Source organism: Camelus bactrianus, chromosome 5 (genome assembly GCF_048773025.1).
Source record: "Camelus bactrianus isolate YW-2024 breed Bactrian camel chromosome 5, ASM4877302v1, whole genome shotgun sequence".
Lineage (NCBI taxonomy): Eukaryota > Metazoa > Chordata > Mammalia > Artiodactyla > Camelidae > Camelus > Camelus bactrianus.
The window spans coordinates 12,543,816-12,570,120 of NC_133543.1; the positions used below are offsets into that span (position 1 = coordinate 12,543,816).

At 42.5% G+C, this 26,305-nt stretch overlaps 2 protein-coding genes across 6 annotated transcripts in view; one reads left to right on the plus strand and one right to left on the minus strand.

The window, feature by feature from the left end:
- MYO7B (myosin VIIB) overlaps positions 1–4,182 on the minus strand; it is an 89,304-nt gene extending 85,122 nt beyond the window's left edge. The window contains exon 1 of the mRNA XM_074363446.1: positions 4,025–4,182. The gene's annotated coding sequence lies outside the window, so the exon portion shown is untranslated. The remainder of the gene's footprint in view (positions 1–4,024) is intronic.
- Positions 4,183–15,357: 11,175 nt separating this feature from the next.
- Positions 15,358–26,305, plus strand: part of IWS1 (interacts with SUPT6H, CTD assembly factor 1) — a 39,477-nt gene continuing 28,529 nt past the window's right edge. For all 5 annotated transcript variants that reach the window (XR_006724628.2, XR_006724629.2, XM_010954495.3 and 2 more), the window contains exons 1-2: positions 15,358–15,663; positions 17,704–17,819. Coding sequence is in view for 3 of the 5 variants with exons in the window: in XM_010954495.3 (XP_010952797.1) it covers positions 15,630–15,663; positions 17,704–17,819 (150 nt within the window). In the remaining 2 variants the exon portion in view is untranslated. The remainder of the gene's footprint in view (positions 15,664–17,703; positions 17,820–26,305) is intronic.

The following is a 26,305-nucleotide window of genomic DNA, read 5'->3' on the forward strand; positions in this document are numbered from 1 at the left end:
GAATCAGAGAGACCACCTCCTAGCTTATTCTATGAGGCCAGCATTACCCTAATACCAAAACTAGATAAAAGACATTAAAAGAAAGGAAAACTTCGAGCCTCTCTCTCCACCTGATTAGTCCCCAGTCATCCTTTATTTGGGAGAATGCAAGCCTCCCAGGTGGACTTGCTATTTCTGTTCTCTCCAAAAATCATTCTCATTTAAAGTAATCTCTAGAAGATGGAAAAAAATCAGTCATGTCATGCCTCTCCACAGCTAAGACTGTGCTGTAACTTTACAGAATTCAAGGTCCTTCAGGATCCCAACCTGCCTTCCTTTTCAGTCTGCCTTGTCTCTCACCTCTTCCCCCAGCGTGTGCAGTTCCTGAAACACCCCATATCCTCTCTCACCCTAGTATCTCTGCCCTTGATCTGAAATGAGTTAGGAACACATACACGTGCACACCCAGGCACTCACACCTCACATGCAGCAGTTCCTTCTACATCATCATTCACTTCTTTGTTTGTTGGGGTTTTTTCGGCTATCTCAAACTGGAATTTTTTTTTTACATTTTAATATATTTGTATTGAAGTACAGTCAGTTTACAGTGTTGTGTCAATTTCTGGTGTACAGCACGATTCTTCAGACACATAGGAACATACATTCGTTCTCATATTCTTCTTCACCGTAGGTTGCTGCAAGATATTGAATATGGTTCCCTGTGCTGTACAGTAGAAACTTGTTTAAATATTTTACATATAGTAGTTAGTATCTGCAAGTCTACAGCTTCCAATTTATCCCTTCCTACCCCCTTTCCCCCGGTAACCATAAGTTTGTTTTCTATGTCTGTGAGTCTGTTTCTGTTTTGTAAATAAGTTCCTTTGTCTTTTTTTTTTTTTTTTAGATTCCACAAATATGTGATATCACATGGTATTTTTCTTTCTTTTTCTGGCCTGCTTTGCTTCACTTAGAATGACATTTTCCAGGTTCATCTATGTTGCTGCAAATCGTTACCACTCACTTCTGTTTTTGTGTCATTATGTGTTTTCTCCCACACTTGTGAGAAACTGTCTTACTCATCCCAGGAGGAGCTCGCAATATGCTTGCTGAATGGATGGATGGATGGATGGGTGGATGGATGGGTAGATGTGTGGGTGGGTGGATGGATTAATGGGTGGGTGGGAGGGCAGATGGATGGGAGGGTAGATGGATGAATGGCTACTCGGGGGATGGAAGCAGCCCTGCCCCCATCCTTCTCCAGGAAGACAGGTGAGGGTTTTCCTCTGAGGGGAAACCATGGGGTATTTTCAAGTTCCTGCCTTTTGGAGGTGAGACGCTTTCTTTTTCTTAGCTGTGACCGGCTCTGAGGCAAGTCAGTGTGGCTGAACCTCTGGGTGTTCAGAATCTGCATTGGCCCTAGCTAATCTTAGGAATCAGAGTTGGGTGACTCTCACCTGAGGGGAGAAGTGTAAGCTGCTGGTTCCCAAAGCCCTGCTTAGTGCTGCCGGAGACCCAGAGCCACACCACTAACATGTGTTTCTGGGGCACCACTGAAGTGGAGTCCAGGGGGGAGTGGGTAGGACAATGCTGAAAGGCAAGTGGGAAGGTGGAGCTGGGGAGAAAATCTAAGTGTTGCTGGGACCAGGAGGGGCCAGAGTGGGCAGGGGGCTGTGTGCCAGGTGTTGTGTGGGGCACTGATGAGATGGGCTCTAAGAAGTAAAACCCATATTGGGACTCTGGTCTTTGGGCTGCCAGCCCAGAAGGAGCCACTATCCTGGCGGGCTGACAAAGCACTGCCCAAGGCAGGGATTTGAGCATCCTTTGGGTGGAAAAATGTATCTGGGGCTGGGTGAGGAATTGAGAGACTTGGAAGGCATGCTATGTTAACAGCTAACTGCCTATTCTCCTGCCCTGGTGTGGAACCCATCACTCCAAGGAAAACAAAGCCTGTGTGGGCTGGTATAGGTGGGAAGGGCCCCCACTCAGTGGAAGTCAGCATAGTCCAACAGATGGTAGGGATCCAAGCTGGACCACCCAGGTCCAGACAGTAAAGAAATTCAAATATTGATAATTTCATATGGTTCCATCTAGCACATGTGCGGATACATGAATATATAATAAAAACAAGCTATATTTTATAGTGTTATGCCATTTTGGTTTTAAAATATAGGAGATACACACTTATATGTGGACTCTAAAAAAAACACAAATGAACTTATTTACAATAGAGAAACAGACTCACAGACATAGAAAACAAACTTATGGTTACTGGTGGGGAAGGGGATGGGAAGGGATAAATTGAGAGTTCGAGATTTGCAGATACACACTACTATATATAAAATAGATAAACAACAAGGTCCTACTGTATAGCACAGGGAACTATGTTCAATAGCTTGCAATAACCTTTAACGAAAAAGAATATAAAGGAATATGTATGTATAACTGAAATCACTATGCTGTACACCAGAAACTAACACAACATTGTAAATCCACTAGACTTCAGTAAAACTAAAATAAAATGGCCTGGGACTAGGAAACATGACTTCACTCCCACCTCTGCTTCTGCCTCTCCCACACCATTCCTCCATTCAACATGCCTCTGTCCAGGGCCCGCTCTCTGCCAGGCCCTGGGTGGGTGCGAGTACAGAGAAACCCGGAGGGAGTCCAGCCTCTGCCTTCAAGGCGCTCATACCCAGGGGCCTCGGGCAAAGGATTTTTCCCTCCATCTCCACGTTCTCTTTTGTGAAAAATGTACTACAATTCCTGCTCTTCCTCCCTGGAAGGCTTGTGATGCGCTCTGAGTGAGAAGGCGGAGGTCTGAGCCCTCGTAAGATGTGAAAAGCACGAAGTCCCAAGCATGCATCTCGGGAAGTAGGAAATGTTCGCCTCTGCGGTGTCACCCCCGCACGGAGCTGCACACCCCTGAGGGCCCGACCGTGCAGAAGTGAGGGTGCAGTGGAGCCCAAGACACACCCAGATGTCCCCCGTGGAGGAGGTGGCCAAGAGCCAGCTGCTCAGCAACCTGCGGTCCAGGAGGAGGGGAAGGGCTGTTGAGCTGAGGGGTCCTGAACAAAGAGTCTTTGGGGCGGCGTGTGCTCCAGGCCCAGAGAGCTGCACACAGAGTTTTGGTTTTCTTTGAAATAAAATCCTGAATGGAGTTCAAGGGCTTTATGGTTTGGAACAAAATTTGAGTCCAGAGTTAAGGAGTGGAGGCTGAGTGGGAGGCCTGGTTGTGGGGTTGGGAGGTTGAGAATGGGGTCCCACACCTGCCAGCTGCCGGGCCCTCCCCGTGTCTTGGGTTTCCTCCTCTGTGATGGGGAACAGATGCCCACAGTGGTGTCCCTCGTCTCGGTCCCTGTCCCCTCACAACCCAACGCTCCACCCAGGGGAGGCTTCGAGGCCCAGCAGAGTCCTGCCTCACCCTGGGGCCCAGGCCTTTCTGATGGGACTAACAACATATTTGTCTGTGATTATTCAAGAATACAGTAGAGGCGACAGGGATAAGCCGAGCCTTGGAGTAGAGTCCGGCTCTGCCTCCTCCCTGGGGGTACCTCAAATCCCACTGTCCTAGACGGAGGCAGTCACACCAGCGGGCGGTGAGGAAGCAGTGAAATGCCACGTAAGGCACGGAGACATCTGCCAGGTACCCAGTCATCGGCACCAGGCTGTCCTTCATGCCCCAAGAGTCCACCCCGAGACCCTCCATCCCCTCCGCCCATGAGCCTACCTTCCCAGAGCAGAGGCCCAGGACAGCCCCCCTGTCCTCCTTCTCGTCCTGCTCAGCCCCGCAGCGGCCCTGCAGCTGCAGGAATGGACCTCTGGGCTGGTTTCTCATTTCCAGGCCCCAGGAGGGGGTCTCTAGCTCTCCACCGGCCGTGGGGACAAAGCTCTCCCCACCTGGTTCCCAGGAGAACTGTGCAGCACTGCCCCAGGTCTGTGCCCCCCAACCCACCTCCTGCCCAGAGCCCCTCCTCCCAGCCTCCCAGTGGGCAGAACGCAGGCCTGGTGCATCTGCAGGCGGAGAAGACCCCAGGCATTCCCTTACCTCATCGGGATGGGGGTCTTGCTGACTGCCTTCCCCTCCGCCCCGGGCACCCTGAAAGAGTGGGGCCAGGAGGCGGTGCCGGGGCTCTGGGCGTGTGGGAGAGCACGAGAGAGGAGGAAGAGGCAGAAGGGCTCCAAGAGGAAATGGCAGAGTCTCCTGAGCCCACGGAATTTATTACAGGACTTTGTCCTTGGGTTCCAGGCACACCCACTCCCACAGGGCTCCTGCCCCCCCGCCGCTCACAGAGCCTCCCAGCTGGGCGATCTTTAACCCCGGCCTCTTCAGCAGAGTCCTCACGGGCCACTGGAGCCCGATTCCTCACTCCTGTTGCTGGCCACCCACCAAACCCTGTGGTGCGTGCATCCAGGGAGCCGAGCATCTTCCCAGGCACCACGGGTACTCCGAGGAAGCCCACGTAGGAGCTCTGCTCCCAAACACCCCATGTCCTAATCAGGGACACCCCCAGGAGATGCCGGGAAGCCTTAGAACTAAAGGCTAGCAGGTTCCTGTGAGACAGGCCAGCACCCGGGACCTGGGACCCTATGCTGCGGTGCTTGTGCCCAGACAAACCCCTCCTCAAGCAATAGAATACAAAGAAACTATAAGCGACTAAAAATAAATGAGTGCATGCGCAGGTGCGGCAAATTATGAACAATAAAATACAAAAAAGACCAAAAACCCAATGGCCACTTCTGAGGTGTCAGGAGCAAAAGCAGGGGACCCTGCATGACCCCTGCACACAGCGCCACCAAGCGGGTGGGCAGGCCACCTGAGCCACCCTCCAGCCCGACCCCTGGACCTCACCCCATTTAGGGGACCAGCTCACCCCAACTCAAGAAGCCAGCAAGGCCAGCTGTTTCTTGTTCTAACTCCCTCTTGCTGCAGCACGAGTCCCAATAAAGACTTGCCTGAATTTCTCGTCTGGACTCTTACCAATTTCCATTGATTAAGGAATCCAGGAACCCTGGTCAGCAACACCTGGGAGCAGCGGCGGCTGGCTTGGGCTGGGACTTGAATGAGGAGGGGATTTTCATTATGAGGCAAATACAGACCCTTCAAAGGAAGAGGCATCAGGTAGTGAGCACTGGCAGAAGCCAGACTGGAGGCGACCGGCAGTCCCTGGAAGTGAGGGTGAGAGCTTTGAAGGCGAGCGGAAGATGAGTCCCCAGGAGATACCTGCTCAGCGGCACCCCTTTCCCTGGGTGAAGAGAGGCCTGGGGGGGTCCTCACAGTTGGCAGTCAGGTTCCTCCCCTCCCCTAGGACTAGGAGGGAACTGCAGGAACTAGCTCTGAGGGAGAGCTGAGGCCACTGCAGGGCAGCAACCCTGAGCTCGAGAGCATCTTTCAGGGACAGGAACCAAGTGCTGGTGGAGGAGAGATGGGTAAGGTGGAAAAGCCACGGAGGTGGAGACCACATGGCCCCAGAGACCACTTTCTGTGCTGTCTGCGCTGGGCTCCGCGGAGACCCAGATTCTGCTACGCACTCCATTGCTGAGATAGCTCGAAGGAATTTCTGTTTTGTTTAGCAGGGGGAGGTTACTGGGTTTATTTATTTAATGGTGGCACAGAAGATTGAATCCAGGACTCATACATGCTAAGCATGTGCTCTTGAAGGAGTTTGTTTCTTGACATTGCTAGAATGGGCGGGGCTCAGATCCGAAGTCCTGATGGGCCGGAGGGAGGTGGGGTGGGTGGGGTGGGCGTCCACCATCTCAGTCCAGGAGAAAACAACTCATTCCTGATTGTGCTTTATCCCCATAACCCATTCGAGTAACCCACCCAGAGGTCTGCTGGAGGCAGCAGTACGGGCACAAAATCTAAGAGCCATAGAGAGTGAATAAATCTGAGTCTTGGGCCATGGCATTTAAACCCGGGGCACTGGTCATAAACATGGGGACCTCTGCCCCGTGACCAGGATCAATGGCATCCTGGTGACTAATTTGATTGCCCTGGGGATGTTGAATGAATGCAAGGAGAAAGCAAAACCTGATTACGTGGCAACTCAATAAACCAGGAATTGATGCTGATGACGCTGATTCTGATGATAACAATACTGTGTCCAGCCCTTGGGTGAGGCTGAGAGTGAGAGGCCCAAGGAGAGAAGCTTTACTTCTGAAAAAAAGAAGCATTAGGATGGATTTCTCTTTTTTTTTCAATTTATTTATTTCTTGTTTTTGTTTAGGATGGAGGAAATTAGGCTTATTTATTGACTTATTTATTTGAATGGGGGGACTGGGGATTGAACAGGACCTCGTGCATGCTAAGCGCACACTCTACCACTGAGCTACACACTCCCCACAGGATGGACTTCTTCTCCCAGGGCTGGAAATCTCTGCGTGTACCAAGGTCAGTTTCTTTTCCTCCTGGTCCTGCAGCTGGGATACCCTTTCCAGCCTCACTCACAATTTGGATCAGCCTCTGAATGAGAGTAAGTAGGATGTTTCACTTCCAGGCCTGGCCCATTAAAACCTCCGGTGCCTTCCCGCACTGTCTTTCTTCTCCCCTTGGCTGCTAGTAGCATGCATAGCAGTGGATTCTGAGGCCCCAGGGGATAGCAGAGCCACAATATGAAAAGAGCCTGGGTTCCTGAATGACTCCTAAAGGCAGAAAACCACCTCCACCCCACCACCGACCCCACTACCCATTTATAAGAGAAAGAAATAATTTTTTTGTCTCAAGTTACTGACATTGGTTGTTGTTATACTAATTAACCCACCGTGATGAAACCTGATGCCTCTCCCATCCAAATCTGCCTTTGTCTTTCAAATATCAGCTCAAATACTCCTCCCCCAGGAAGTTGGCCCTGACTGCTACAGTTCACTCTGACTTTGACGACCTTTTAATTTCGATGGCACTTGTGACTCAAATCGTGTAATTTACCAGTCAGAATGTATTTTTTTTTTCAGAGTAGGGCTTCCTGATGGATTGTAAGTTTCTACAAGTAAGAATCATATGTTAGATTTTTTTTTTGTATCTTCCCAGTGCCTGATAATAATAATAATGACCAGCATATATATTATGTCCCAGGAATCACTATTTACACATAAACACACTTACTCCTCATAACAACTCTATGATATAAACACTACTATTACCCCTAACTTACAGATGAGGACACAGAAGAACAGGGACATTACACAACTTGTCCCATGTCACAAGCTAGAAAGTGATAGACCCAGGATTCAGACCCATGCACTTGAGTGATGAATGTGCTTCTGGTAATTATACCATCCTCACCATAATTGTTTCAGGACTGTGAGGTTGGCTGTCCAGTGAAACTGCAGCCCCTTTTGGGCCGGGAGCAATGATATTGACCCCATTTGTTCTGATACCTGAAGCTACGGTTCTTGCACAGACACTGGACAAATGGAAAGAACTTGCCAGGCAATCCTCTGCTTGCTTGTCTGATTGTACTTTAAAAATTCTTATTGAATTATAGTTGACTTACAATGTTATGTTACTTTCTGGTGTACAGCATAGTGAGTCAGTAACATACATATGTTCTTTTTCATTATAAGTTATTAAAAGCATTGAATATAGTTCCCCGTACTATACCATAGGGCCTTGTTGTTTATTTACTTTATATACAGTTGTTTGTATCTACTAATCCCTAACTCCCAAGTTATCCCTCCCCACTACCTTCCCCTCCAGGTAATCATAAGTTGGTTTTCTATGTCTGTGAATTGTTTTTGTTTTGTAAATAAGTTCATTTATATCATTTTTAAGATTCCATATATGAGTGATATCATATATTTGTCTTTTTCTGACTTACTTCACTTAGTATGTTAATCTCCAGGTCCATCCATGTTGCTGCAGATGACATTTTATTCTTTTTTATGGCTGAGTAGTATTCCATTGTATAACTATATCACATCTTCTTTATCCAGTCATCTGTCAATGGACATTTAGGTTGCTTCCATGTCTTGGCTATTGCAAATAGTGTTGCTATGAACATTGGGGTGCATGCATCTTTTCAAATTGGAGTTTTCTCTGGATATATGCCCAGGAGTGGGATTGCTGGATCAGATTGTTCTTGATCAAAGAACTCCACACATCTCCTCTTGTAAACTAGACTTGGTGACTCACTTCCAAATAATAAAGTATGAAGAAGGAAAAAGTAACTTTCCATTAGAAAAACATAGAAACCACTGTCCTAACTAAGTGTTATGAGCTGAATTGTGTGCCTCCAAAATGCATGTTAAAACCTTATCTCCTCCAAAACCTCAGAATGTACTGTGTTTGGAGACAGGACCATTAAAGAATTAATTAAGGTTAAATAAGGTCATTAGGGTGGAGCCCTAATCCAACCTGACTGATGCCCTTAGAGATTAGGACAGAGACATGAAGAGAGACAAGGCAGAGACAGAGGAAGACCGTTGCTATCTACAAGCCAGGGAGAGAATCCTTAGAAGAAACCAACCCTGCTGCCCTGATGATCTTGGCCTTCCCGCTTCCAGAACTGTAAGAAAATAAATCCCTTTTATTTAAGCTGCCCAGTCTGTCATGTTTGTTACAGCAGCCCTAGCAGACTAACACACCAAGTGATCAAGTTTAACATCCTCTGTGAAGTGTCATATTCATGTGCTGTGATGAGAAGTGTACTTCACCTCTGTGATCTTCTTCCTCAAAACCCGTAACCCCAGTCTAACACTGAGAAAAACATCAGGCAAATCAAATTGAGGGCCATTCTACAAAATATCTGACCAGGATGCCTCAAAACTTTTAAGATTGTGAAAAACAAGGCAAGTTTGGGAAACTGTCATAGACCAGAGGAGACTGAGGAGACATGACAATTAAATGCAGCGTGGGATCACAGATGGGGTCCTGGGACAAAAAAAAAAAAAAAAAAAAAAGGCCATTAGTAGAAAAACTGGTGAAATCTAAATAAAGTCTAGAGTTTTGTTAGTAGTACGTATCAGTGTTGGTTTCTGGGTTTTGACAAAGATAATGGCAAATGGTAATGTAGGTTGTTAGTATTATGGAAAATTGGATGAGGGATATATGAAAACTATATTATCTTTGCAAATTTTCTATAAATCTGAAGTTATTCCAAAATTAAAAGGGTATTAAAAAACAAAGAATCCATAGCACAGGGAACTATAGTCAATTTCTTATAATAACATATAATGGAAAACAATCTGAAAAGAAAAAATACATACGTATGTATATGTATAACTGAATCACTGCTGTACACCTGAAACTAACATTGTAAGTCAACTACACTTCAATAAAAAATTAAATAAATAAATAAATAAATAAATTTAATTTTTGTTCTAAAAAACAACAAAAATCCCCAAAGAATCCATTTGAGCCACTGCTTTCAAGTTTTTGAGATCCATATCAAGGAGATTTGTTGGGTCGTATGATCATCCTATGTTTAACTTTTTGAGGACTGGCCAAACTATTTCCCGGTGGCTGCACAATTTTACATTCCCACTAACAACTGTTTAAAGATTTCAGTTTCTCTACCCCCTCACCAACACTTGTTTCTATTATTTCGATTGCAGTCATTCTAGTTGGTGTCAAGTATATCCCATGGTGGTTTTGATTTGCATTTTTTCTAGTGACCAATGACACTGAGCATCTTTTCATGTGCTTATTGTCCACTTGTATGTCTTCTCTAGAGAAATGTCTGTTCAAGTTCTTTGCCCATTTTGAACCGGGCTGTTTGTCCTCTTGTTACTGAATTGTAGGTGCTCTTCATATAGTCTAGATAATAAGACCTTATCAGCTAGATGAATTGTCAAAATGTTCTCCCATTTGGTGGGCTGTCTTTTTACTCTCTTGATAGTGCTCCTTTGAAGTACAGAAATTTTAGTTTGAATGAAGTCCACTTTACCTCTTTTTGTTGTTTTTGCCTATGCTTTTGGTGTCATATTTAAGAAACCATTGCTAAATCCAAGGTCACATAGGTTTGCTTCTATGTTTTCTTCTAAAAGTTTTAAAGCTTAACTCTTACATCTAGATCTTTACCCATTTTGAGTTAATTTTTGCATATGGTGTAAGATAAGGGTCCAACTTCATTTTTTTTTTGGTATGTAGATAACCAGTTTTTCCAGCACCATTTGTTGAAGAGACTGTTCTTTCCCCCATTGAATGGTCTTGGCACCCTTGTCAAAAATCGGTTGACCATAGATATGGGGGCTTATTTTTGGATTCTCAATTCTATTTGGTCTGTATATTGATCCTTATGCCAATACTGTTTTGATTAATGTAGCTTTGTAGTAAATTTTGAAATCAGGGAGTTTAAGTCCTCCAACTTTATTCTTATTCAAGATCGTTTTGACTCTTCAGGTGTTCCTTGCAATTGTATATGAATTTTAGGATGGGTTTTTCCATTTCTGAAAAAAACAAAGCCACTGGGATTATGAGAGGGATTGCATTGAATCTGTAGAGGAGAAACCCTTGATGACACACCGTAGTCGCTGCTCCCACCCTTCCAGTGATGTGGTGCTCACCACAAACCCAAACCAAAACAAACTAAAACGATACAAAAACAAAGACTCCTCTTGTTACTTGAATGATTTTCAGCCACACACAAATAATTGTGCACTGAGGTAGGCTTTGCTCAGTGCAGGGCACACATCTATGGTTTCTATACAAAGCAAGACCAGAATCCATGAAGAACTCTCTGCCTGGATCATTGGGCCTAGCAATGTGGCCCAACCATGGCAAACTGGTCTGGGTAGCTTTTACACCATGGCAACTGGAGACCAGCGCTTCCAGTTTTCAAATTATGGGCTGTAACCATTAGGGGGCTGTAAACTTATTTGATATGTTGACCTACAACAATAAAACAACCAGTTCACCAGCAAAATGGGTTTATTCAGAAACAGCAAAGAATTGCAACTCAGGACATGCACTCTGTGGCAAACCACAGGCAAGTCTAGAGAACAAAGGAAAGAAGCGTTCTATAACAGAGGAGAAAGGGGAGTGGGAGGGGCTGTTAAACAGAGTCCACTGGAAGGAACTGGGAGTTTGAAGCACAGTGGCTTTTCATCGGTTGAGTTGTGACCATCTTTTATTGGCTGGGCTGTTGCCAGGCAAGCAGAAACCCTTCCTTCCTCCTGCTAGGTAGTAAAGAGTAAACTTCCTGCTGGAGATGCAAAGACGCTCCTCTTTCTGTTGGGTCTGCAGTTGACATGGAGCAGTAGGGTATAAGAGCTCTCTTTTGTAATTTCCTGGCTCCATTTTAAATAATGTTCTGCTTACCAATTTTTCCAGATACAACATGACAAAATTATCATGTGGAGTAAGGGTAAGTGTTCTGTGTTATTAAAAAACTTAAAAGCTTATTCCTGCTATCTTTCCTTGTCTTCCTCCCCCCATCCCTGACAATATGTTTCTTATACAATTTTCAAATTTTAAAAATATAGTTACAAGCAACAACAAATGCATGTTATCCTCCCCTATTTACAAAAGATGGCACATCTTAACACTGTTCTACACTTTGCATCTTTTTACAGCTTAGAAATCTTTTTATGTATCAGTACATAAGAGAGTTTCCTTGCTTTTTATTACAACTACATAACATTCCATTGTACAGATGTATCATAATTTTGTGATCATTCCTGTTTGCACATTTGGGTTATTTCCAGCATTTTGCTGCAGTGAATAATTCTGTAGTCGAGTGTATTTGTAGGATGCATTTTCTGAAGTGAAATTGCTATGCTGATAGGCATATGCATTTGTAATATTTATAAATATTGCCAGATTGCTTACTGTAGAAGGCTGTACTAGTATATCCCCAACAGCACCTTATGAAAGGGCCTCACCAGTGGAATGTTATCAGATTTTTGCAATCTGAGAAGTGAAAAATAGTATCTCAATATGATTTTAATTTGCTTTGATCTTATCTTAGGGTGACTATCTTTTCCTGTATCTTAGAGCCATTAATATTTTCTCTTTTGTGAATTGTCACATCCTTTGCCCATTTTCCTATTGAGTCATTAGCCTTATCAATTTCTAGCAGCTCTATACTCATTAGGGAGATTAGCCCTTGGTCTATGATACAAATTGAAAAAAAATTTTTTTTTTTTACTTCCTAATCATTTACCTTTTGGTTTTGCTAATAGTGCAATGCTTTTGCTATGCATGTTTTTACTTTTACTTTTTATTCTTTTAAGGTTTTTATTTACTAATTTACTTGCTTGCTTATTTATTTATTTATTTATTTATTTATTTATTTATATTGAAGTATAGTTGATTAAAGTTTTTGTTTTTATGTGGCCAAATTTTTCAATCTTTTATGGCTTTTCAATCTTTGTTGGAAAGTCCTTCCCAACTTTATTCATTTCAGGAATTTTTAGGTTGGGTTTTTGTTTGCCGTTTTGGTTGTTCACATAAATAAAGTTGTACTGTTTGTAGTCTTCTATGACTGTTTTGTTCACTTGATATGTTCTGGCCATCCTTCCATGTGAGAGCTAAAGATCCAATTCAGTTGTATCAGTGACTGTGTGATGTGCCTTGGTACTGACGTTTAGTGACTCATTATCCACTATTAATGGGCTTTCAGGCGAGCCCCACTTTTCACTATCACAGACGACTTGGCAGGACAAATCTCGCACGTGTCCTAGTGAGCTGTGAGGCTGGGATGTGTGAGAACAGCACACACAGCCAGGGAGCAGGTTTAGAACGCCCTTGTTTCACTGGTTCCTTCACCGGCAGCGCCCTCTATGGGCTCAAGCACAGGAAGGAGGGTCAGACTTGGGAGACTTGTTCTCTGACATAGAATAATGAAACTAAGGAGACTTGAAATCTGATTCAGACTCCTTCATTTGACACGGTAAACTCAGAGCTTGACCTAGAACCCAGATGTCTCAGCTCCCAGCCTGAAGCTCTGCCGGTGCCGGACTGTTCCTTGTATCATGTGTCATTTCACTCCCAGATACATTCAGCAAGTGACAGTGTCTGGCAGAATAAATCCTACAACCACCAAGGATACTCAGTGTCTCTGGGTTATCAGTCAAGGGAAAGAGAGTTCTGGAACGCTCCAAGCTCACCTCTCCCTTCCTCTCTTCTCTGCCCTTAGTATCCTTGGTGTGAAAAACAGCCTCCCTTCTGGGTGTCTCTCTGCCCCCACCAGCATGGACCAGCTGTGCTGGGGCTGAAGTCAGGTAAGAGGACTGGGAAAATGTCAAAGCAGCCAAGACTCAGAGAAGCACATCTGTGTTGCTCCAGAATTTCTCCACTGGGAGCTCTGAGGGACAGCTGGCTGGTGAAAGCGGGGCTCTAGAAAACTCTCCTGGAGCTGTGCTTGCATTTACAAGTGCAACACTTTAACTAAGACTCCATGTGTATTTCAAAAACTGTGCCCCGTATCACTAAATTATTGGCTTCTTCAGTACAAAAACTAGATCTGACTCTTTCTTGCAGCCTTCTGGGGCTCAGCACATTGCTGTGTGTTCAGTCTGCTTCAACCTCTCCATTCTCCAAACCACCAGGACAGTTAAAATCTTTATGTTAAAATTCAGCAACTATTCTCTTGTAATTGCATTGTTTAGCCCAATTACTTTTATGGATGTTGTCATGTACCTTTGGCGAAATTACAACACTTGTATTAGCAGGATTTGCACTGGGTTCCCTCCCACTGAACCTCTTCCTGGACTTCTGCCCTACTCACCTTGCCTTATTTTCACGGGTACACCCTCATGCACTCGCTTTAGAAGAGGGCTTAGATCCTGGGGTCTCTTCTACCAAATGGAAGGACGTGAATATTTAAATTCTGTACCTTTGGTTCCAGACACTTAATTCCTTGCTCTTATGATTCTCACAACAGCCTGAGATGTCATCCCTTCAACTAAAGGTCAGACTTGGAATTCAAAGCTGGTTTCCCCTACACAGGGAAAGAACGCCCACGAAATCTCTTGCAAGAAAATGAGAATTTCCAGAGAGAAAGGAGCCCTCTCTCCTCCTTCCCTTCATGTTTCCTTTTCTGGAGCCGAGAACTGGGTTCTGCCAACATGTTCTGACTGGCTAACGAAGGGTTCCAGGATTATCAACGCTGGGATGTAGATTAAATAAGGCCATTCTGAGAATTTACAGCAGAGCTAGCATCAGAAAATCCACATATCTCAACTCCAAGATAGGAGGTGGACTTTTCAGGGCACCCCCATGAGGCCTTACAACAGGCTAGACACGCCCAGAGATTCAGGCCAAGATGTATGCTTTGCCAACTAACAAAAGGCCCTATAACTGCAAGTTTACATCTCCTGGGGAATATTTGCTTACACTTCCTCTGGCTCTCCTCCAACCAAAAGGCAGTAACATTGTCCTCTTTATTTAAGACAAAAACAAACGAGCAAGGAAGTGCACTTTATTTGGGGTACTGCAATAGAGAAAGCACTCCAGATACGAAGGTCAGAGTGCCTAGGCAAGGTAGTTTTGTCTCTGGCTTTCGTAGGGAGAACGGTGGGTGATTTATAGTAGGGATTGGTTTGCAATCAGAAGTTTCCATCAGTCAGGTGAAGAGAAAATGTTTATTTCTGTATTTAGCTAGTTTTGAAGTGGCAAAGGCGTGAACAGGAAGTTGGGGGATCTGAGCTTGACCTTATGAGCACGTTCAGAAGAAAGGGGAAAGGTCTTTGGCCTTGGGGGTCATCTATAAGTCTTATGGGACTTAGAATGGAGAGTGAGTTTTCTCTAAGAGATAGGGAGAAGGATGTTCCTTGCAGTGAGCCGTTCTGGGAACACTGATAGGTCAGGAAGTTTCTTAACCACCAATGTTTCCCAGGAGCTTATAGGGCTCAAGTAAAATTCAACAATATCACTCTTGCCAAGACTTCATCAGACGGCCCTTCTGGCGGCAAAACCCTGTACTTCTTATTGTTGACCAAATGGCTTCTTAAGATGGAAATTAAGTCGTTATTCTAAAGAAGAAAGGAGGAAAGAGGCCTTGACAAGGGGCCCTTTTGATCATGCCGCTAACGCATCAACCCTCCCGGCCAGTCACAGGCTCCGAACTACGAGTCCCAGAGCGCAATGCGCCACCGCCTCCCGTCCTCAGGGCGGGAATCGAGCGCCTCGCTGCATGACGGGAACGATGCTGGCGCATGGTGGAAAATTTAATTTTAGGAGTTCTTCATTTTCTCGGAAGGGTAGCTCAGAAGTTGCTGAAACAAAGGCGCGGACGGAGAACCAATAAAGTAACATCATCATCTCCACGGGGAACAGACCTGTTTCCTCCAAGGGAAGTCTTTGCCACCGGAGCGCTCCCTCAATTTCCCGGCAGTCTCCCTTCCGGCCGGGAGTGCGTCATTACCGCTGCGCCTTCTCATTGGCCGAATGACGGGCGCCTGCGCCTGCGCGCTGCGTTCTTTTGAGGGTCGCGGGTAGACTCCATTTTGGCCCCAGAGGTGTTTCTGGGAAGTAGAGCGCCGACCCACACGCCTGGCCGGCCTGCCGGGTCCTGCCTTTTGCGCCCGAATATCTAGGTCCGAGTGTTGGCGTCTGCAGTTACTGCTGTCTTCCTCTCCGCAGCCTCCAAACCCTCCGATCGGGCGGGAGCCTGTGAGCGCTGGGCCGCGCCATCGGTGGTCACCGCGCCGGGAAGGAGGTGACGGGGGCGGCGCGGGGCGCAGACACTCCCCGCCGAGAGCCGCCTGCCATGGACTCGGAATATTACGGTGGCGACCAGTCAGGTGGGGCCGGGACCTAGGGACAGGGCTGGGGGCGGAGCGGTCACTCGGCGGAGCTTGGCCTCGCACCCCGCAGGAAGGGAGGGAGGCCCCGGAGACGTTCCCTCCCCGGGTTGGGCCCTTTGGGGACTGTGAGGCCCAGCGCGGACCTTCTGCCTGCCGGCTGCGGACCCAAAGTTAGAACCTCGGAGAGGGGATTCTAGAGGGACAGCCGTCTTCTGAATCGGGGAAGGATTTCGGTGAACTTGGAAAGCCACTTCCATATATTCAGCGCTCACTGCGTGGAAAGTACTGGGGAAGGTCTCTCCTGATAGGGGATTTTTTTTTTTTTTTCAGGAGTTGAGTGTGTTTTTCGAGAATCCAAGGGAGGTGTCCTGTCTAGACTTTTCACTCTGGGTTGGGACTAGTTTGGTCTCGCGTGCAAACTAGTTTTTCCCATTAAAAAAAAAGCGTAGAACCCTTATTTTTGAGTTGTATAAATACTTTAAGGCGCGTACCTCTGAGACTTACTGGTGGGTTTTGTGCCTTTTCTTCACCTTGAGATCTTTCTTCTGCTCACTGAAGTATGTTCTTTCTTTCCTGTTTACTTAATAAACACCGGGCCCCCCTGAGCTAATACAGTGCTAGTAACCGGAGATCCAAAGACGGAATAAGACAGGACCTTGTGGGAAATAAAAACGTTAAGTTTGCTTTCCCTTTGTGTCCTAGTTCCATTGAGTATTCTAAATTAAAAATGCTTAAATAATTTTCTAAACGTTAACCTCTTTTCTGTTTCGGGTTCACTTCTTATTATATGACAGCGAATAGTAATGAGTGCACATTTCCAAACATACCCTGCTGTTCTGCTTTAAACGTTTCCCTAAAGTTTTCAAGACAGTTTGCATTTCTGTTTTTAAATTATTCGAAAATCATATGTAATACGTGTACATAAAGTGCTGAAAGGCATGAAAAATTAGCAGTTCCCTGACTTTTTCATTCTTTTAGCCACTTTTTGATGTTTACCTCTGTATTCCTAATTTATCCTATCTCTTGCTGCATCATTTTTAGGCATTCTGTAATGATTTCCTGTTACACTGGGACAAGATTTTAGCCTCATCTATACCCTCTTCTCCCCCTTATTCTAACCGTTGGAGCATAATTGTTGCATTTCAAAACTTTTAACTATATAATTAAAGTATTAAATATATTAAATATTATATATATATATATATATTCTTTACTCTTTAGCCAAGTAGAGTAGCTCATTAGTATGATAGTAATTCCATTCTTACACAGTTATTTGGTTTTCCTGTAGTTGTCTGGTTCATTTAAAAATGTATTATTTTTATTAAACATCTAACCGGGTCTACCCACATCCTCCAACAGCCCTAAATTCCTCAGTACAATTTTGCTTTGTATTTTTAAAGTATCAGTTAAAAGCAGGTAGCAGTTCGTTTTGTAGTAGTATAGTCGTGTAAGCTTTACTTTAAGGAGGTTACACTATTTCTGAACTGGAGTGCCTTGTGCTCTTCACTCATAAACGAATACTTCCTGTACATCACGTCCCAGGCAGTGTTCTGGGCTCCAGGGATTCAGCAGTGAACAAGAATCCCTGCTCTTCTGGCACTTGCATTCAAGTGAGGAAAGACCAACATTACACAGAATTAACTTGGTAAGTTACGTAGTACATTAGAAAGTGGTAAGTAAGTGCCATGGAGAGAATAGACTCAGTTATTTTAACAGAAGGTCGAAATAGAGTGCACGCTGTGATCTACAGTTTGTTGACTTGGGCCTTAGTGATATTTCTTAAGCGTCATATTCCCTTAATGATGTATTCACTGCCACATTTATCAACAGTACACGTTATGATTGTTGTGATACTTATGATGCTTATGATTCATATAAGTATGATAGTGTTGCCTTGTTCACCAGTTAGCATCGTTAGTTATGCTTCATGAGTGGTAACCTTTGCTCTTACATTGTTCTTGATTCATTGTGTTCATTTCAGTTGTAGATGTCACCCATCTTACACCTTAAGTGGGTTTTTGTTTTATTTTTGAGCAGATGATGGTGGCGCTACCCCAGTACAGGATGAACGGGATTCAGGGTCAGACGTTGAGGATGATGTAAATGAGCAGCACTCTGGATCAGACACTGGAAGTGTAGAACGTCATTCAGAGGTATTGGCTGAACAACATCTTTGGGGAGCCTTTTCCCTTGCGTTCTATGAGATCTGTTTTACTTAGGAGTTGTAGAGACCCTGTCAAGGGGTCTAGACCTCAAACTCTGAGAGTAAAGCATTATAAAATAATAGAGAACTGCTTTAAAAATAAATAAATAGGGATAGCCTGGTTATTTATGAAATCACAGGGAATTAAGTTCTGATTGAGTCCCATTTCCAATATTAGGCAGTTTGAACTGTGGTTATTGATTCAGAAAATAGGCCAGGCCTTTGATATTTGGCTAGGCTTCCCTATTCCCAGAATGCTGTCTTAGTGGAACAATGAGCATTTGCAATCTAAAAAAATAGCAGTTGAAATCGAAATTTATGGGGGTTATCACCTATTAAATTTGTATCAGGATTTGGACTTTCTCGATATGAACTGTTCCAATGTATATAGGTATGTAATAACAGCAAACATAATTTTAGAAGCTGTTTTTGCTTAATAATCCAGAATAGAACTGGGTCTTGTGTATAGCATTTCAACATATTTGGCCTGTTACATAAATATTCTTTAAACTGTTTAATTTGCTTCCTTGGTTATACAATCTGTACTGCACAATGTTAACAAAATTAAATTGGGACTTTTCCAATAAGTCGGCTACAAGTTTTCAGTAAACACAAACTGAAACACGGAGGAATGATAAAGATGGCCAAACTTTCTTTTAAGAACTCATGCCATATATTTTGTTTGACTGCACATGCAACAGAAAATTGTCTGATTTTAAGCGGTAGATGCAGTTGTTAGAGATTGTGTTATTGACTCTGTCCCTTGACAGATCATTAGTACATGCATGTATCCAACAAATATTTATTGAGCACCTGCTGTGTGTCAGACTCCTTTGACATATCGGTGACCAAATCGGGAGGTTCCACTGCCACCAAAATCCTCTTCCTGGATTTACTTTGCAGTAGGAGGAGAAAGACATTAAGTAATGGACACTTTTTTAAATGTAGTTTGTTAGAAAATGATAAATGCTGCCGAGAGAGAGGAAGGAACAAAGTGAAGGGTGGCAGGACAGAGGGCAGGTTTTGGTGTTAGACAGGGTGGTACATGTAGGCCTTATTGAAAGCGTGACATTTGAATCAAGACGTGAAAGGAGGTGAAGGAATAGCCACGTGGCTCTGTAGGGGAAGAACATTCCAAGCAAAGGTCCTAAGGTGGAAACCACTGGCTAGAGTAAGTAGGGGCAGATGAGATCAGAGGCCAGATGGACTGGGAGGAAGGCTTATCTTTTCATTATTTTGATGTCATTCAGTTTTTCTGTATGCCCTTAACGCATTTAGACTGAATTCTAATTAATATACAATTGATAGGTAGAAATTATTTGATAATGTAAACATTGCTGCAGTGTGCTTAGTGTGTGATGTCTTAACTTTCCACTTTGGCAAATAGCATTAGGAGATTTGACTCATGCTTCAGTTTTAAGTGTAGTTAATGTTGGCTTTCTTTTTTTCAACTACTTTTTTGTGACGAGATGGATTCTAAATAAATAAATGTGCATGTTGAAAATTTGGAAATCATCTAAAAGTCTAAAGAAAAAAATAGAAGTCAGCATACTCCTATCGTGGAAATGACTAAACTTTTTAATGTTATTTCTTCTGTACTTTTGTTCCCCTTCTTATATATAATGTATATGTACACTTCAAGTTACTTGAGATTTTACTGTGTATATTTCATACCTATTTTTATCTCTTCACTTAATCAGGATTATACTTAAGTATTTCCTCATGTCATTAAAAATTCTCACTGAGTGTAATTTTTAATGGTTGCATAATAGTTCGTAATATGAATGGACCATTACTGATTCCTAGTTAACATTTAGACTGTTTAATTCTTTGTGATCTTAGAGGAAAAGCTTTCAGCTTCTCACTCTTGAGTGTGATGTTGTTTTGGGCTTGTCAGATGGCCTTTATTATGTTGAGTACATTCTTTCTTTTACCCAATTTGTTGAGAGTTTTTATCAGGAATCAATGTTGAATTTCGTCACTTTTTTTTTTTACGTTTATTTAGATGATCATGTGATTTTTAGCCATTTGTTAATGAGGTGTGTCACATTGATTAACTAGTGGATGTTTACCCATACTTGCGTCCCTGGAATAAAACCCATTTGACCATGGTGTAGGATTTTTTTAATGTATTGTTGAATTTGGTTTGCTAATATTTTGTCAAGGATTCTTGTTTCTGTGTTCATCAGGGATGTTAGCCTGTGATTTTCTTTTCTTGTGTCTGGTTTTGGTATTAGGGTAATGCTGACTTCATAAGATGAGTTTGTTTTTTGGCAGCATTTGAGGAGGACTGTATTAATTCTTCTTTAAATGTTTGGTAGAATTCACCAGTGAAGTACATCTGGTCCTGGACTTTTCTATGTTGAAAGGTTTTTGATTGCTGACTTAGTCTCCTTACAGTAATCAGTCTGTTCAGATTTTCTGTTTCTTCTTAATAGGTTGTATGTTTCTAGGAATTTATCCACTTCTTCTAGATTGTCAAATTTTTTGGCATACAGTTGTTTTCAGTTCTTTATGATCCTTTGTGCTTATGTGGTATCTGTTGTAATGTCTCCTTTTTATAGTTTTATTTCTTTGCATCCTCTTTTTTTTTCTTTTAAGTCTAGCTAAAGGTTTTATCTGCTTTTGTTGGTCTTTGTATCTTTCATTTATGTCTGCTCTGTTTTCTGTTATTTTCTTCTAAAAACCTTGAACTTTGTTCTTTTTTCTAGTTCCTTGAGGTGTAAAGTTGTTATTTAAGATATTTCTTTTTCCTTAATGCAGGCATTTATTGCTATAAACTTCTCTCTTAGAATTGGTTTGCTGTATCTCATAAGTTTTATTCATCCCATTTGTTGTATTTCCATTTTCATTTCTCTCAAGATATTTTTTAATTCTTCTTTGACCTGTTGGTTGTTCAGTAACATGATGTTTTATATGTACTTAATTTGTGAATTTTTCAGTTTTCTTTTTGTAACTGGCTTCTAGTATCATACCATTGTGTTCTGAAAATATGTTTCATATAATTTTGGTCTTTTTAAAAATTCTTTAAGGTGTGTTTTGTGGCCTAGTATATGATCTATACTGGAGATTGTTCCATGTGTGCTTGAGAATATGTACTCTGCTGCTGTTGGATGGAATGTTCTGTTAAGTCTACTTGGTCTAATGTGTGGTTTAAGTCCATTGTTTCCTTACTGATTTTTTTTGTTTGGATAATCTTTTCATTATTGAAAGTGAGATATTAAAGTCCCCTGCTGTTGATGTATTGATATATTATTTCTTCCTTCAGGTCTGTTAATATTTGCTTTATATATTTAGGAGCTCTGATGTTGGGTGCATAAATATTTATAAATGTTAGATCCTCTTGTTGGAGTAACTTTTATCATTACGTAATGACTTTCTTTGTACCTTACTGCAGTTTTTGGCTTAAGGTCTATTTTCTTTTATTATAAATATAGCTACCTCTGCTTTCATTTGATTTCCATTTACATGGAATATCTTTTTCTGTTCCCTTTTTTCAGTCTGCATGTGTCCTAAAAGCTGAGTGAGTCTCGCAGGCAGCATGTAGTTCAGTCTTGTCTTTTTCCAGCCATTTTGTCTTTTGGTTGGAGAATTGAGTCCCTTTACATTTAAAGTAAATATTGACGAACATGGACTTACTACTGCCATTTCATTCAGTGTCTTCTGACTGTTTTATCGTTCCTTTTTTCCTTTTCTTGCTCTCTTCCTTTGTGATTTGATGATTTTCTGTTGTGGCATGTTTAGATTACTTTTTTAAAAAAATTCTTGTGTATCTAATGTATCTTTTTGCTTTATGGGTTACCAATGAGACTTACATAAAATATCTTATACTATCTTAAGCTGATAACTTCAAATACATACTAAAGTTATACATTTTTGCTCTCCCCCTCCCCGCATTTTATGTTTTTGATGTTAGACTTCATGTCTTTTTACCTGTCTATCCATTAGCAAATTATTATAGTTATTTTTAATAGTCTGTCCATTTTAGCTTCTTTAATAATATTTTCACTATATATGTGCGTGTGTATGTGTGTGTGTGTATGTATGTATGTATGTATGTATGTATGTATGTATTTATTTATTTATTTATTTATTTATTTATTTATTTTAGTGTTTACTCTAGGGTTTACCACGTATAACTTAGCCAGAATCGGCTTCAGATTACAATAGCTTAATTGCAATGCTATGTAGAAATGTTAGTGTAGCTCTGTTATTTTTCCCTTTTTATAATATTATTGTTATACATATTGTATTTACTAATGCTTAAACCCCAGCAATATATTGTTATAATTACTACTTTACCATCTGAAGTTACTTCCTTAGTGTAATACAGCTTTGTTCCCACATACCTTCTTTGTACTGTCATTGGAAAATGTATTATACATATATTACATTTCTTATTTATTACAGGCCCAACCCTACATTATATACATGTTACTTTATGCAATTGCTATTTAAATAGTTTTTAAAAAAGAAAATACTCATTTATACTGTCTCATAATTACACAGATACCTTTACTGGTGCCCACTGTTTTTCATGCGGATTCACCAAGGTCACTTTCAGCCTGAAGAACTTCCTTTAGTAGTTCTTGTATGGTGGGTCTGCTAGACGAATTCTTTCCTTTTTGGTTATCTGGGAAAATTTTTATTTCTTTTAAGTCTTTTTATTTTTTAAAGATAGCTTTTTTGTATATAGGCTTCTTGATGGACAGTTTTCCTTAGAGCACTTTGAACATGTTATCTCACTGCTTTCTGGCCTCCATTGTTTCCATTGAGAAATCAGCTGTTAATCTTACTGGGTTACTCTTATAAGTGATGAGGTGTTATTTCTGTTTCTGTTGATACTCTATTTGATGCAGTATTGTTACCATCTCCTTTATTTCTTTAATCATGGTTTCCTTTAGTTCAGTGAACATGTTGACAGATGGCCATTTAGAAGTCTTTTTCTGATGAATCTAATACCTGGTTGTTTGCACAGGCAGTTTCTATTACCTGCTTTTTTCCCTAGTTATGGGTCATACTTTCTTGTTTCTTTGCATGGCTCTTAATTTTTTGTTGGAAGCTGAACGTTTTCAATTAATATGTTGTAGCAGCTCTGGATACTGGTCCCACCCAGGGCACGGGCTTGTTTTTGTTATTTGCCTATTCGTTTAGTGACTAGCTGGATTATTTTAGTGAATTCTATTTCCTCATCCACAATTTTCACTCTCTCGTGGTGCATCTTCAGGGACATGCAGCTTGGGGCACGCCCACAGTCCCCTGGGATGGCAACAGTATTAGTAGGGCTCTCTTTTTCCCTTTCCTGACCACAATCAGCTGTTAAACTCCACTGATTGCTCTGTTATTTTCAACAATGCTCCCATGGCACAAATTGCATAATTTGCTCAACAAGCAAAGGTGATCAAATTATGGATCCTTTGAAGGGATAGTTTCTGAAGTCCATGTTCTGACCCCAGGATGAGTCCTCCTAGCTGTCGCATTCCTTGGTTCTCACCTGCAAACCAGCTGGCCTACAGTTTACCCTGTGTCTTGAATCTCCCCCCAGGCGCCTTCCACCACAGCTTTCCGTGTTACTGTAAGTGCCTTAGCCCAAACTTCCCCAGACTTGGTTACAAATGAAGTCAGTTTCTTTGGGGAAAAAGTAGAAACCATCTGGTTTACTGCCTGTTTTCACATCCAGCAGAATCTCTGAGCCAGGGCTCTGGAGTTTGGGGAGGGAGGTGTTGGCAGGTTTCTCTCTGAGTGCCATCCCAGCTCTAGACTCTGAGCTCCCACGGCAGGGTAGGGATTGGGAGCAGCCCACAGTGCTCCTGGCTTGCCTCTCTTGGCGTAGAGCCACTGTCTCACAAACTGGGGCAAAGAAGATCAAGGCCCCTGTATACTCAGTGTGCTGAGCCTCAGCTTTACCATCTTGACAGTGGGCTACAGAATTTATCATGAGGGTTAAATAAAACTTAGAAACAGCTTTGAAAGCTGTAATACCAATTCTGTTACTCAGGGGAGGCAAAATTTTATCCCTCCCCATCTTAGGTTTTCAGCTTTCTGTCTTTTTAATAAAAAGACATTAACAAGAGAAAAAGAAGTTTATTATCATGTACAGCACATGTCACAGAGCAGAAAACAGAGAGTAACTCAAAGCAGTAGCTGAGAATTCTAGCTCATACAGCATCCTCAACAAAGACTGGTGCTTTTGTGGAGAAACAGCAGGACGGGGAAAGCAGTTTTAGGCTTCCTAGGGTGGCAGACTGGGAAAGTGAATATAAGGGAAGAAACTACTAAGTAAATGTTATTTGCTGATGCCTCTGCTGCTGTCTCTGGGCTGATAACAGTCTGTCTCCAGTCAAGGGATTATCCTGCCTTTAGGCAGAATAGGGCAGAAGATAGAGCTACTCTTGGGTTTACTGCTGATTAATTGCCTTCAGGTCAAAATTTTTATGTCAAAGAGGCATACTTTGAGGTGATGTAATCCGGTTTCCTTTAATTACCGTACAATTATCCTCTGTAGTAACTAGGCAGATTATTTCTTAGGGAGCTAGTCCAGAGCTAGTCTTTATGAGGTTGAGGCCACATTATTTTAAAGCAAAAGAGACTTACCATATGAAATAAAATGTAAAAGCAGTGTTCTTAAGCTTAGGGCTTGGCTTTTAAAAGAAATCTATATATAATAAACAATGGCAGTAGTAAGTTAATTACATATTTAAATTATTTGTTTTGGGTTATTAACACATTTTTGGCTAGGTCCCTAAAAGAGATGTAAGCATCATCAAGTGTATTTTTTCTACGTAGAACACTTTGAGAACTCAGAATCTTCACTCTCATGATAAGGAATATAGGGAAAGGGGGAAAGATTTTTGGTACTATTTTTGAATAGTCATCACTGAAAACAATTTTTTAATAAGGCAATCTGATCACGAATGTGACCTGGTTATAACTAGTTGCCAGTTCTGATTTTTGTAGTTTTACTTGAACAGTATGAAATTAGTTGTGGATTGTGGTCAGCTGGTTTTTGTCCAGCGCAAGTATATTGACAGGCATGTGCATTTTAAAACCCAGAAGTGTATAGATTTCACCTGTGTAAAAGAATAGTGTCCCCTCCTGGTGTCTCAGAAGCACCGAGTGCGAGCCTGTTGGGAATGGCGCCTCACTTCTCACTGTGTCCTGACTGCAGGCAGAGCCTTGGGGACATGACCTGCTGCCTGTGGTCCACGTTGGTGACGGCCCTGCCAACTCCAGCCTGACTTGGGATTGGCTGAAGGAGGCAATCTGCTGTCACTTTCTGCAGAGATGTTGTCTAGTCCAGGGGAAGCGTTCCTCTGGGGAGGGCTCAGAGCGCCTGCAAGACTCTTCTTGGCCATTGCTGTCCTTGTTTGCCCTATTTCTCACCGGTTCTTTTGATTCCATCTGCACATCCGTTGTTAGGTTTCAGCCTTTGTCTTTGAGTCTGCCAGATTGAGGAGACAAACATTATTTTGCTTCGATTCCTTTCTGCTAAGCATTGTCTTTTGGGGTTTCTGTTTTATTTTAGTCAATTTAATTTGAGTGTCTTCTGTATACTGACTGTAAAAGATAACGACTTTTAAAAGTGTTCTCTGACCTTAAGGTCAGTGTACGGTGAAGATAAATGTGTGAAAAGTCACCTTTCAGTGAGGTAGAGGTTTGGGGACACAAAGAAGGAATGGCTGACCAGCTCAGCCTGCACAGACAGTGTATGTGAGTTGAGTCCTGAAGGGTGAATGTTCTGTAATTAATTAGTAATTAACAAGAAATTTTGTTGTGAATGATTAACAGTGTTTACTGAATGCTCCCAGACCCTGTGCTAAATGCTTTACATACATTTGATCCTCAGAACAGCCCTCTAAGATGTGGATAGTATCCCTGGCTCCATCAGATTGATGACACTGAGGTCTTCGAAAGTTAAAATTTCCCTCAATTACACGATAGAAGGTGGCCCACCTAAGGTTTGGACCCCAGATCTTAGATTGACTCAAAAGTCCACTTAGTAAACTATCACATTCTACTGCAGAAAGTCCGTTCTTCCTAGAAAGCAAGATGGAAGAGGCTTCAAGAGGGGCTATTTTTGCCCAGCCTTGAGCTATGAAGAGGACGAGGTGAATGAAGGATGTTCTAGGCAAGGGGAGTGGCCTGCGTGAAAGTATGGCGGTGACGCAGTGAAGTTAGTAGTTCCCTGTGTCTGCAGTAAGATTTTAACATGTGGTTAGAATCACTTGGATTAGATGTCAAAATATAGATTCTTTAACCTCTTCCACAGGCTTACTGTATTAATATCTGGAGGTGAGAAGTGCAAAAATCTGTATGTTTTTTACCAAAGCTCCCCAAGGGATTCTTTCGCAGAAGTTTCGGAACGGCTGGTGCAGTGCATGGGGCTGCTGCTGTGAGAGGCAGACATGCGTCTGGAGGGGTCGGTGGGCGTTTGCT